At 45.7% G+C, this 13,208-nt stretch overlaps 1 protein-coding gene across 6 annotated transcripts in view; it reads left to right on the top strand.

Moving 5' to 3' along the window:
• The first annotated feature begins 520 nt into the window (after positions 1-520).
• The window catches only part of EFCC1 (EF-hand and coiled-coil domain containing 1), a 154,327-nt gene continuing 141,639 nt past the window's right edge, over positions 521-13,208 (top strand). Inside the window, exons 1-2 of one of the 6 annotated variants that reach the window (XM_090021889.1) lie at positions 521-2,986; positions 5,573-5,979. In XM_090021889.1, the coding sequence (XP_089878015.1) occupies positions 2,213-2,986; positions 5,573-5,979 (1,181 nt within the window). In that variant the 5' untranslated portion in view covers positions 521-2,212. The remainder of the gene's footprint in view (positions 2,987-5,572; positions 5,980-13,208) is intronic. The other 5 variants (XM_090021888.1, XM_090021890.1, XM_090021893.1 and 2 more) reach the window with 5 other exon arrangements.

Below are 13,208 nucleotides of genomic sequence, written 5' to 3'. Positions count from 1 at the left end.
ACTTTTTAGCATAAGTGTCAAATGGAGCTCTTCAGGAAAACGGTATTGTGTGCTGTCAACGTACAGATTTTACCATATGAATAATCATAAATCTGATTTTTATTAAAGAGGACAGATCAATAGGCCCTTTGTTCCATGAAGATGTTTTCTCTTGGTGATTCAGAGCAGATGGAATTAAGTCACCATTCTCATTCACTGTGAACTAAGGACAGTTACTCCATTCAGCAAATATTGCCCCAGATCTTGCTTGAGGAATCCCATTGAAGTCAATAAGATGACTAAAGCAAAAAGGTAAACATGTCTACAATAAACATTTTTTTTAGTATTTGAATAAAACTAATTGAATACTGACTATTTGTTCAAATGTTTAATTTTTAAAGAGAACTTACACTACCCCTGCAATAGGTTCTGGAAATCTCATAGTCTTAGAAATTTCATAGTCTTAGAAACCACAGTGATTTGAACTCATTTCTTTTAATTTGTTATAAATCACAAACTAACTTGTGCTAAAAAAGATATCACAGCTACACAGGTGAAAAAATACATGAGCGAGAGAACAAGCAAAGACATAAACAACCAAACGACAAATTATAGCCTGAATTCTGTAATGTACTTTAGCGCATGCTTTATTTTAACAAGTAGTCCCATGAACATAAAAGGGGATATTCACAATTTTAAATTATATGGATGCTCAAATACTTTACTAAAATGGGTCGTTATAATACATTTTAGGCTATAGTAGAAATGAACACTTAGCCTAATCTCACACTTAAGAAAACACAATCCCTGTACAGACAAAAATAGTGGTAAGGTTACTTATGCTTAACCTTTAATATAAAAATCCTCCTGAAATATTACTGTGGCACTTGGTAGTGCTGCTATTGTAGAGTCAGTCAGCATTTCCATTATAAACCCTTATCTGAGAGGTTTAAATACCTCAGAATGAAAAAATGCTGCAGGATGAAACTAAACAGAAATCTTTCCAGAGCAGCAGCTGTTAATTAAAAAAGAAAAAAAAAGAAGTAATAATAACACCTCCAAAAACTTAAGGGAAAGAAGGAAATTGGATCTTTACTAGTACCAATATGGCTTTATTTCTTATATATTTGCATAAAAATAGGTAATTTAAAATGAAATGTCACAGATGTATTTGAAAGTAGTATACTGTCATGTGAATGAGATATTAGGATTCAAAAAGCAACTATAGATGTATTTCTGACATTTTTTATAATGTGGTTGGAAGCATGGACCTGTAGCACAAAACAGTAGTTCATTTGCATTCAGAGGACACTGTACACAATTTAAGCTCCTGGTGTTTTGACACTAAAAGCAGTTCACAATTTTCAACTCAGAATTTAAACTCTGTTGTAGTGTCCACTGACAGCAATGGAAAGACTCCCGTTGATTTAAGCACACATAGAACCTGAAGTCCTCCCTGGCAAAATGCATATTGAAATTACCAGAACGGAGCTTTTCTTGAAGACATTTTTTAATCAAAGTCCTAAGACCTGGATTCTATCTCCATTAAGTAAAAAATACAGCTTTTATGAGAGCAGGACCAATGAAAACAATGGTCTTGTGCTCATTTCTTTTTTGGCCAAGGATGCATTAGGAAAGCCTGACGTACTGTTCCCTTCCCCCTCCTCCATTTGTTGCTTATTTTTTACATGAGAAAATCAGAATACATCTCCCCTGAAGACCATTGAAAATATCAGAACAGTCAAGATATTGCAAGTTGGGCATATGAAGCTGTCTTCAGCTGACAGAAAATGGGTTTGAGAGGAGGAAACTTAACAGGCAGAAACTAGCCTGTCGTAAAAATGCAATGGGTACCGGATACTTTTCTTTTACCTCAGTACTTTGCAAAAACCAACCAGAGCCAGAGGCTGTCTTTGCCTTCTGCTTGAGGAACAAAAAGTGATGGGCCTCCATTAGGCGAGGGGCAAGCGTGCGCGAGTGGGTGAGCCAGAAGCACGGCGTCTCCGTCCCGGGAGGGGGCAAACGCGGCCGCGGCGGGGTGCAGGGCGGGCCGGCACTGCAGGGCTCTTGTGCTGCTCCGTAGCGGGGGAAGCCAACCCGAGACCGCGCCTGAAACAAGCGCGACCGCCGCGCCGACCTGTGCTGAGGAGCCGCGAGCTCAGGGCCCGCCCCGCCCCGCCCCGCTCCGGCTCCCGCCGGCCGGGGGCGCAGCGCAGGCGGCACGTGCACCCTGATGCGGGCTGGAGGGGGCCGGCCCGGCCGTGCGCCAGGGGCCGCCTGCTTCAGCGGCGCGCGGGCGGCATGGTGCGGGGAGGTGGGAGCCATGGCTGCGCGTGAGGTGGCGGAGCGGGAGCCGGAGCCGGAGCCTGACCCGTACCGGCGGCCGGCGCGCAGGATGCAGTGGCTGGTGAGCGCGCTGGCCTACCACTACGGGCTGGACCGCGGCGTGGAGAACGAGATCGTGGTGCTGGCCACAGGCCTGGACCAGTACCTGCAGGAGGTCTTCCACCACCTGGACTGCGCCGGCGACGGCCGCCTGCCGCGCGAGGACTTCCAGACACTGTGCCACGTGCTGGGGCTCCGGGCCGGGGCCGAGGAGGGCGCGGCCGCCTGCCGGGACGTGTCGGCTGAGCTCACCTTCCGCCAGTTCCACGCGCGGCTCTGCGGCTACTTCAGCACCCGCGCCGGCTGCCCGCCCGGCCGCGCCGCGCTGGCGCGCCTGCCCGTGGGCGAGGAGAGCGAGCACATCGAGACGCAGATCCGGCTCCGCACCCCGCTGCGCCGCCGCCGGGAGCGGGGCCGGGGCCGGGGGGCCGGCGGCAGAAGCGGCGCTGCCCCCGGGCCGCCCGGCGCCTGCTCGCGGGAGTGCTACGAGGAGATCGTGGCCCTGGAGCAGGCGGAGGACCGGATCGCGAAGCTGGAGGACGAGAACGCCAGCCTGCGGGAGCTGGTGGAGGACCTGCGGGCCGCCCTGCAGAGCAGCGACGCGCGGTGCCTGGCGCTGCAGGTGAGCCGGACGGCGCGGAGCCCGCACCCTGCCCGGCGCCTTCCTCCGCCCGGCCGTGCTGCGAGGGAGGGCGAGCGCGCAGCCTGCGGCTGGGGCTGGGCAGCCAAGGGCGAAGTGGATGTAGGGAGCCTGTTGCTGGCTGTGGTAGGTCTGCCACTGGCTTCCAGGGTGCCCGTGGGTGCAGGTTTGCAGCGCTGCTTTGAACTAGGTTTATCAGTTGATAATAGAAGGCAATCCTCCTCCAGGGAATACAGGCTTCTGGTTACTTTGCGGAAGAGCTTCATTCAAACCTGGTTTACATTTAACTTGTAGCACAAGTAACTTGTCACAGGCTGGAAGAATCACTGGTGGGCAAGTCCTACTGTTGGGTAAGGGAGGTTGTTATATCCTGGGATCCAAGTTCAGATCAAACATCTTGTCAGATTGTAACTCCTGCAAATTCTCCTTGGCCTTTCAAGGAAGGCAAAGCACCATAGAGAAGAGCTGCAGGTTTGAGTTCATTCAAATGTTTGCTGATTTTAGAGTGAACAGGATATCCTGCAAGAGCAACCTTAACAAGTTAGGTCTCCAAGAGTATATTGTCTATGAAAGTGCACAAGAGAATATAAAGATTCATTATCTTGCTAGGTCAGCTGGAAACTCTTTGTTCATGTTTGAAAAGTTTCTTGAATCTTCAGACAGAGTTGCTTTCCTTGGCCGTCAAGGCTTCCGTTTTTAGCCAAATTCTGTGTTAATATCAATACAACTCGAATATGAAGATGGTCGGTTCTTTTTAATGAACATTTAAAAAGCTGATTCTTTAACCTGAGGGTAGTCAAGTGTTGATCACTTATCTGGTTACTTATATTCATAGCCACTAAGTAAGAGTTTGTAGAAGAATTGTAACTTTTTTGGTATTTTTTTCTTGTTTCTATTAGTTTTATTGTGTACAATCTGCTTCTACAAGAAAAAAATTGTCCTATAGCTATCAATTAATATCTGATAGTACATCATAGTTTCTTAAAACATTCAAAGGTTTTCTAAAATAAAAGTACACAACTTCAATTTAGTAAAAGTTGAGGATCCAGGGGTGAAGTGAAAAAGGCATCTCACTAAGTCTCCTACTCTGGAGTCATATCAGAAGGTGCCCTTATGAATGCCCTTACCAAGCTCCTAGCACATACCAGCTCATTCCAGCTGGTTGATGTTGGATACATTGTAGCTTTGTGTACTGTTTGGTAAGAAAACTGGTATGTCTGTCTTAGCCATGCTTAACTTGTGGGCCATTAGGCTGAAATGGACCATTCTTGCCTTTAGTAAAAAAACTCCTTGCAGATGTTTTTCCCCCCCCCACAAAAACAAACAAACCAACCAACCAACCAACCAAAACTAGCACTTTAAAACTCAGTGCATTCCTGTGCTGAGCCTCTCATGTGTCTAGAAGAGGCAGCATGTTGCTGCATCTTGGCTCTGCTGCCTAGAAATTGGGCGCTTTAGTAGGGCTTTTTTGACATTTATTTAATAGCTGATCAGCTTTAGCTAAAAAGCACCAAAAAGCCCCGCTGAAGCTCCTGATCTTTACAAATGCTGCAGAGCTGGGCTGCAGTAACATGCTATTTTTCTAGTAAAGCACAAGCAACCAAAGCATATTTTGATCTTTTTCTGTGGCCTTTGATTGGTCAGTGACTTTGTATAATGTCATATTGTCTGAAGCATAAGAAAGAATGTATGTTTGCAAGAACAAAAAGATAGGATGCTGATTGTGAAAGGAATATTTTGGACTTACAGGTAGCCACAGAGTTGAGAAGTGCAGTCTGAGAACTCGGTTGTGTATTCAGAGTTGGAGCTCATTCTGAAAAGTGACCACTAGACATACCCATTTGGAGCCTGTTAAATATGGGACCCGATTCTGCTGCTCTTGTTCAGGCACAGCTCTGTTTGGATTCCAGTTACAGATAACTGGACTGTAATAGGCAGAACCCAAGACAACAGGCACATTCTTGCACAAAAAGGAGCAGTTGAAGTGATGAAGAATTAGAAGCCCAATATGCCAGGTATTTTAGCATACCTAGTTACCTTGGATTTGATAATAAAACTTCACATTCACAGAGTGTTTACTGGTATACATGATTGCAGTTCTAGTTGACCATTAATGCATTTTTCTAAGCCAACTGGAATGGTAGATGCATGTTAGCCCAGTTTTACAAATAGGGACATTGAGACAAAGGTGAAGTAATGGATCCAAAACCATGAAGGCAATGCAAGAACCAGGATTAAAGCTCAGGACTCCCGACTGCCACCCCTTAGGTCAAGACAGTTTGGCCAGCTGGAAAAACAACAAACAAAAACAAAAAACCCAGCATGTAATGCTTCTCCAAAGAAGAGCAGCCCACTGATATTGGGAACAGGGAAGCATATTATTTTAAATCATATTTAAAACCCAATTTATTGTTCTAATAGTTTGTACAAGTCTAATGATTTAGACCAAGGACTGGCTTTGCATAGGGTAAAAGGAAGGTTTCCAATTAAATGTGGATCAGTATTCATTTTAGCAATACCAGTTGTTTCCAGATTAATTTTTCTTCTTTATACCCTTGTTCATTGTAGGTAGGACTGCGGAAGAGCCATGCTAGTCATAAGAAAGATGGGACTTGTTTCATAGGTAAGACACTATTAACTCAGAACCACTCCCAGACCACCAAGTGCATTCAGAGTGTCCTTAAGGAAGTGGAAGTACTTCGGAGTTCCAGAGATGGACAAATTGAAGAAGCAATTAGGTTCAATCAGGAGTTGGAAAGAGAGTTGAGGAGTTCTCAGGAAGCAATAGTCACCTTGGAAGACTGCAACCGTAACCTAAAGAAGGAACAGGCAGAAATGAGGAAGAAAGTTGAGGAAGCCAGATATGCGGTCCTGAACAGTCTTGGGAAAGTGAAGGAATTAGAAGCAAAAGCCAATGAAGTACCACAGCTACAAACACACATTCAGCAGCTAGAATCAGAACTGCAGTATTATAGGTAAGCTTTCTTGGTTTTATTGTCTCAGCTGTGGATCTGTGTACAATAGTATTATAGATTTAGGTCTTTATTTACTAATATTTATGTTAATAAACATTTATATTGTAGTTTGGTTACTTTGTTCAAAGTGTGTGTGTGGGGCGGGGAGGGGAGGGGTCATTTTGGGGAGCATGGCATTTAGTCAGAATCTGAATAAACTGAATTGAAGTTGAATTCCTTTATTCATTAAAGTAGTAATTTGAAACAGGTAGGCTTTAGACCATACAAATGAAATGTCTATCAAATCACCATCTCCAAAACACAGCTTGGCTTGAAAATAAAATGATTATATTTTATCAAATCTATTTATAGAAGTGGTTGGAGAGAAATTAGGAGCTACCTGTTCATTTATTTAGTAGGGCTCCACAGCAGATCTCACTGCATTTTTTTGTTTGAAGTAAAGATATTACAGTGAGGAGATACTCTAAATAACCGATCCACCAAAAAGAAAAGCAATGCAACACTTCAAGGTAAACCTACAGAATCATTATTTACTCACTACTTTATTAGTCTACATATCCACCTGTTATTTTAAGTTTTAACAGCTAATTAGAATTGCATTATTTCCTGTTTATTAAACCCAGTATAAAACATTAGAAATGTTAACTGAATGGGGAGTGTTCTATCACTCATTTGAAACCTATACTATGTCATAAGTTGGAAATGTCACACGTGAAGCTAGGTTCTAGCCTCATTTAGAATATAATGCACAGCATAACAATCTGTGAAAACTCATATATGTATCTTAGTTCATTGGATAGCAAATTTTTTAAAAAATAGCTTTTGGATAATTATGAGTCTTGTAGACATTACAAAGCTTTTCAACAAAACTAGTGGGTTCTAGTACCTAGTATGCAGGGGAAGTGGCTGGGGAGCCATGAGGGGTCTGGTCCTTATGTAGCAGTGCAGCCCTGGCCCCTTCCCCACCATCTGCCCCAAAGCACATACGCACACGCTGCCAGCAATGAGCTGGGCTGGGACTCTCTGGATCCCAGTGCAGCTGCTTGCAGTCCTGGCCAGCCATGCATTGGCAGCAGCAGCAGGCAAGGGGTTTTCCTAGCCAGTTGCTACCATCCCCACCACAGCCCCATAAGGGTGGCAGTAGCATGAGGGGCTGTCCTAGCCTGCTGCCGCTGCCACCTAGAGAGTAAATGAGTACAGGCAGGGGCAGGTCCCTGTAGATAGATGTTATCTGTTAAATAGTTGACCAATAACATTAGGGGAGTTTAAACAGGTAGTTAATGGGTATTTACATCCTAGTACAGACCTAATCCCTTTGATGCTTTTGTTCAGACAAAAAAAGCTTCCACATAATGCAGTGATGCTTATTTGAAGCACAGGAAGTTTCTACAGAATCAGAACTGGATATCTAGTGTTATGTGTATATCAGCACATTTAGGTAGGCATGAGAGCGAGAGCATTTATTTTCAAATAGACTTCTCTTCAATTTTTTCCCCTGATATCTACATGTTTTAGTATTTTTGGCTACTCCAAACTTCATAATCTTTTCCAAATTGGTGTTTCAGCTGCTTGCTTATGGTAAGACTTCATGTTGAGTTATTTATGGTAACATAGCTATTGTGCTATATTTACATCAGAAGAATCTAAAAATACCCTCTCTATCCAGTGTCTTTATATAAGCATTGTGTATGTTTATAGTTGTATGGCTGCAGAAAATGCTGCTGTGATTTAATGAAATGCATACATTTTAAAAATACTGTCAAGAGCATGTCATTTCCTAGATTATACTCCTAACTTACAGGCCCCCCACTGCCAGCAAGTCCTTCTATGAGCAGTACAGCCTTTATTCCATTACCTGTGACAGTACTCTACCTGCCTGGAAGAGGAGATCTCCACTGGCTTTGCAGTGAGAGCGCAAGGCTCTTCTTGACAAAAATCTCTGCAGGTGGGAGGCAAGTGCGATGAAGCATGAAGAAAAAAAAAAAAAAACCAAAAAAACCAAAAAAACCCCCACCAAACCCAACACACTCATCCTTGAGAAAAAGGGCGTTAGAAGATAGGGTGACCAAACATCCTGGTTTGGCCAGGATAGTCCTGGATTCCATAGGCCAGCTCCAGCCAGTTGGTCAAAAGTCCCAGGCTGGAGTCTGGTGGGAGACAGGGCAGCATGGTACAGCAGGTGGGCAGGCACCACTGCTACTGTAGGGGAACAGGGAATATAGGGACCTCAGATATGGCATCTTAGGGTGACCATACATCTTCCTGGCTTGCTCCTGCAGCATGGCAACAGTATCTGCCTGCCCACCTGTTTGGCACACCATGCCACTACAGTGTCCCACCAGACTGCAGCCTGAGACTTTTGACCAATCAGCTGGGACTGGCCTATTGAATCCAGGACTATCCCAGGCAAAACAAGATGTATGGTCACCCTAGTTAAAGATCAACAGATGAAACTTCAAAGATAAATAGAGCAACACCATCAACCCAGACTTGCACAAGGACTCTAAAGGGCTACAGCAAAATAAAGGCTGTGGTTTAAAAGTGTTTAAAAAAAACAAAACAAAAAAACCCCACACACACCACATGGTATTTGTAATAGAATACTTTGATTTATAATGCAATTATAAAATTGCACAGTGATTTTGAAGTGAGTATAGGGCTCAGGAATGGAGCCTGATGACAGGCTGAAAACTGCAGTCTTTTAAAGATGCTGAATATATTCAGCACAGGATAAATGCAATTACTCCATAATGTTTCACCAGCAGGCTTTTGTCCTGTAGAGATATCAGCTCACAGGGCAAGATATTTGTTCTAGTTTCTTGCCCATTTAATGGCCTCTGCTTTAATCAACTCCTCTGCTGGCAATTTATGTCAGTTGTGATAAAGCCATGGGGACAAATTCCCCTCTCAGTGGGGGAAATCTGTACTGCACATTTCAGGATAGCAGAGAGATCCAGGAGCTCTCAGAGAGAAACAGGATAAGTTAGCCTGCACAGAGATCCAGGCTGCTGTGGCCGTGCTATTTCTGGTATTCAAACTACCCTATTTAAAATTGACTCATATCTGTGCACAACTTCAGTTTGCATTTTGGATATACCCAGTTACACACATATTGAATTCCATTTATGCAACTGGTGACAGAATCTAGCCCTCACTAATCACACACTGAAAAGCCATACTGTACCCTTTTTTTTTTTTTTTTTTTTTAAACTGAATAAGCAAAGTCCTTGGAGGTAGATTGTGCAGAACCACAGGTTGAAGTTTCATGTTACACTTAGGCATTATTAAAAGGCACTTAAAATGCAAGTATCCACACAATGCCCATTAATTCATGCTGAGGGCCTGCTGAGCATCTTAAGGTTGCTCCACTTCAAGCCAGGTAGCACAGTCCACCCTTGCCTGTTGAAAGTAACTTCAGTCTGCTCCATGGAGCCAGACGAGCAATTCAGTCCTCCAAACATCTCAGGATGCACTGCTCTCAGCCCTCCCCACCCCTGCTCCTTGGACAAACTTTCCACCTTTCCAAACTCTACTGCCCAGTGGGTGTTACTGTCAAGGAGCAAGTGGGGTCCTGCTAGTGCCAGGAGGCAGGTTGCAGTGGCAGGAACATGGAGCTGGGAGGTGAAGAGGCATGACCATGGGGGCTGTAACTTCCTCCCTCAGGCCCTCATTCCTGTCTAGGTGGGAGGGGGCTTTGCTACAGGGAGCCCTTCACCAGCTCCTGCCAAACCAGTGCTCCCCACTCCTCATCTCAGCCTTCCCTGGAGAGGATTGTACTTTTTGCCCAGAGCCAGGCAAGAGCCATGGAAAACTTCAGTTCATTTCTATGCTGCTGCTATGCAAAACCTCTTGTGTCTGTGCTGGTAATGTAGCCCTCTTCCCCCACCCCTCCCAAACCCAGGATAGGAATGGGGATGCAGAAGAAAGCCACAGCCCTATTAGGCCATGTGGCTGGGGGAGCACCAGCAGTGCTAGAGGGAAATGGGCCAGGCATCATAGGAAAATTTCAATCATCTTGAGTAACTGAGGTTAATTTAACACTGTGGCTTTTGGCTGGCTCCAGGCAAAAGGTGTAAGTGTTCTCTGGGAAAGAATTGGGCCCCCCCCCCCCCCAAGATCAGGTCAGCAGAGGTCAATGGAGGGCTCCCACAGCACAGCCTTTTCCCACTACCCCCTACCCCAAGATGGGGATGTGGGGGGCCTGTGGAGGGAAGCAGAGACTCCATGCCTCTCTCATAGCTCTACCCTTCTGCAACCCCCAACTGCCCCTGCCATCCCCACACCCAGAGCAGGGATACAGCCCAGGTCTCCTAGCTGCACCCCTGTTCACCAGCCTTCTAGTGGGAGGTCAGAACTGTATAGGAAAGAAACAGTATTAACCTTTAGTGTGCAACTGCCCACAGCACATTTCAACTTTAGTACTGCTGAACTCTGTATTTAGTATGGTCTAAATATACCATGCAACTTGACACACAGAATCCTAAGCTAGAAGAGGCTTCAAGGGTGATCTAGTAGTTGACCCCACTGCATGAATGCAGGATAGCACAAGAATAGTGTATCCCAGACAAGTGTCGATACAACTTCAGAAGTCTCCAATGAAGGAAATTCCACAAATTTCTCTGAACAGCATATTTCACTGTCCTCCTGTTCTGGCACTGGGGCACAAGGCAGCCCATATAGAATGGAAGAATGAGATGTGGTGTCTCTCTCTCTCTCTACTGTACACAGTTGCCTTGATTTCTCTGCCCTCTGCTGTCTATAAGACCTGCAGATAGGCGGGGAGTTGGCTAAAGAATACAATGAGGTGAACAGCTGCTTTAAACCTCATGTTTTCCCCAGATGTCAGATGAGAATTAGAATGCTTAAAGGACTGTAAATTATTGCTGCTTTGAACAGATAATTCCAGCTCTATGAATTTTCTGCATCTAAGTGAGGCTTGAGCATATTACAAGCATCCAGGTGCAGTATGAATAAATACTGCAGGGTGTGGACAAAGAGGGACTCAAAGAGAAGCTGTTGTGTTCACAGGGGAGAGGAAGGTTAGTCACTAGAGACTCCCAGCCTAACTTATTCAAGTCTCTCTTCATCCCCAGTACTCTGGTGAAAGCCCTGCTTTTCTCAGAGGATGGGTACCAACCTACCAGTCACACAGTGTCCTTGCTTACCTTTCATGCTTTTTAAAATATTAAGGGGAGGTCTGTTTGCCTAAGATTCCCCAAGTAATTTAGGTGACGGACTCCAATTTCCAGCCCTTAGTTATCAAAGGCCACCAGGTTGCTTCAACTTTTGGGCATTATCAGTCATGACTCAGGTAATATTACCCAGCAACCTCCCAAGAGGTGGACAACTCAAGTCCACATCTTGAGAGGAAAAACATTTAAGGACTCACTGTTGACAGAATGCTCTCCCAAGTAGGGATGTTTTTCTGTTTTGGCAGGGCTAAGGTCAGTTCTCTATTGTATCCACTAGAGGTGCACTGATACAGCGGTCCGATATCAGATCAGTACCAATAAAGAAAGTTTGCTATATTGGATATTGGCCCAATGGGGCAGGTAATTTGGCTGATAAATGCCCATGCTGCATGCAGCTGCAGTGTAGCATGCAGGCAGCAAGAAGCATAGACAGCAGCATGGAGAGTTTCATAGTTGGTAGGGTCGGAAGGGACCTGAGCAGATCATCAAGTCTGACCCCCTGCCATGGCAGGAAAGAGTACTGGGGGTCAAATAACCCTCAGCTGATTGGAGGGGGGTAGATCAACACCCACACAGTGAGGAAGGGGGCAGGGAAAGGGGCAGGTGCTGCCCAGACATGGTAGGGGGAAATGCAGGACAAAGCCATGGCTCATGGGGGGGGTGCAGCTTCCACCACTGCTTGCACCCTGGGAGGGCGGGAGCAGCTATGTACTCTTGGATCTGCATGGGGTGGGCAGGCTGCAGCTGTCAGCTCAAGCCAGTACTGCATGGCGCTCTTTTTGGCAGCATGGGGCTCGGAGCAGGCACTGGTAGCACTGGGAGGGGACTACAGCCACCCTAAAATTTCACCGCAGCTCTGCTCCACTCCCAGCACCACAGCTGCTGCCTGCCCAGTATAGCCCTGCCTCAATACTCTGCTGCCACCTACATGCTGGGAAAGAGCTGAAGTAGTGCCGGTCAGCTGGCAGCTGTGGCACTGGGAGTGGAACAAAGCTGCAGCAAAATTTGGAGTGGCTACAACCCCCTCTGAGTCCTGCCGCCATCAAGAAGAGCCCTGTGCAGTGCCAACTTGAGCCAGCAGCTGCAGCCCACCCCACAAAGATCCAGGGATACATCTGACCCCTCTCCCCCACGGTGCCCTCCTGGGATACAAGTAGGGGCATTAATCTTTGCCAAACTTATTCAGGCTGAAATTTTTCATGGAAGATATCTTCCTCAAGCTGAATTATTTGGGGGAAATTTTAGTAAAACTAGTCAAGTTACTTCAGAGAACAGGATTAGAGGAAGAGGTTTGGTTTTGTCCATATTAAAATAAGGGCATGTTTAGCTGAGTAGTTTTAGTACTGAGAGCCAGTGGGGAGAGGGAAGAAGTTGATATCAGAAGAGGAGCTGGAGATACAGAGATTGATTAGATGAGGAGCTTGGTTGGGAATAGAAATGGAGGAGACTGATAAAATTGCTGGGAAAGGAAGGCAGGATAAGACTGGATGAGAGAGAAGCAGGAGGGTTTCAACTTGAAGGGAAGGTGGGGGTGGGGGAAAGAGGGCAGAAGGTTGTTACTCAGACTAACTTCCCTTCCATATCTAGGCAAACTTCAGTTAAAGTTTATGTACCAGAATAATTTATTGAGGCAAAATAGAAGGAGAGCTGAATGGCACATCAGGAGACCATCTAGTTCAGCACCATGCACTAATCAGGTGCTGCTAAATACTGTCTTGACAGATATTTGTCTAACCCAGGTGTGGCAAAGTGGGGGTTCCCAACTAGCCACAGTGCTAGTTTTCCCCACCTGCCTTTAGGCATGCCACCCACCTGTCTTGCCTCTCATGCCTTTTTGTTAATTAAGTTGTTAATTAAGGCGGGAGGCCGCCCTTTCTTGGCCCGATGCCAGGGGGGCCCTATCTGCAGCTCTGTTCCTTCCCTACACTGCAGCCCAAGCCTCGTAGATGGCATCCAGATGACAGCATGCTCCCAGCCTACAGATGAAGCTAGCTTAGGCCTTGTTGTCAAGCCCCAGACGTGCACACTTTCATACTG

Source organism: Crocodylus siamensis, chromosome 11 (genome assembly GCF_052110815.1).
Source record: "Crocodylus siamensis isolate JL-2025a chromosome 11, ASM5211081v1, whole genome shotgun sequence".
Lineage (NCBI taxonomy): Eukaryota > Metazoa > Chordata > Crocodylia > Crocodylidae > Crocodylus > Crocodylus siamensis.
Note: the sequence above shows the minus strand (reverse complement) of the source record. Positions and strands in the feature narration are given on the sequence as shown.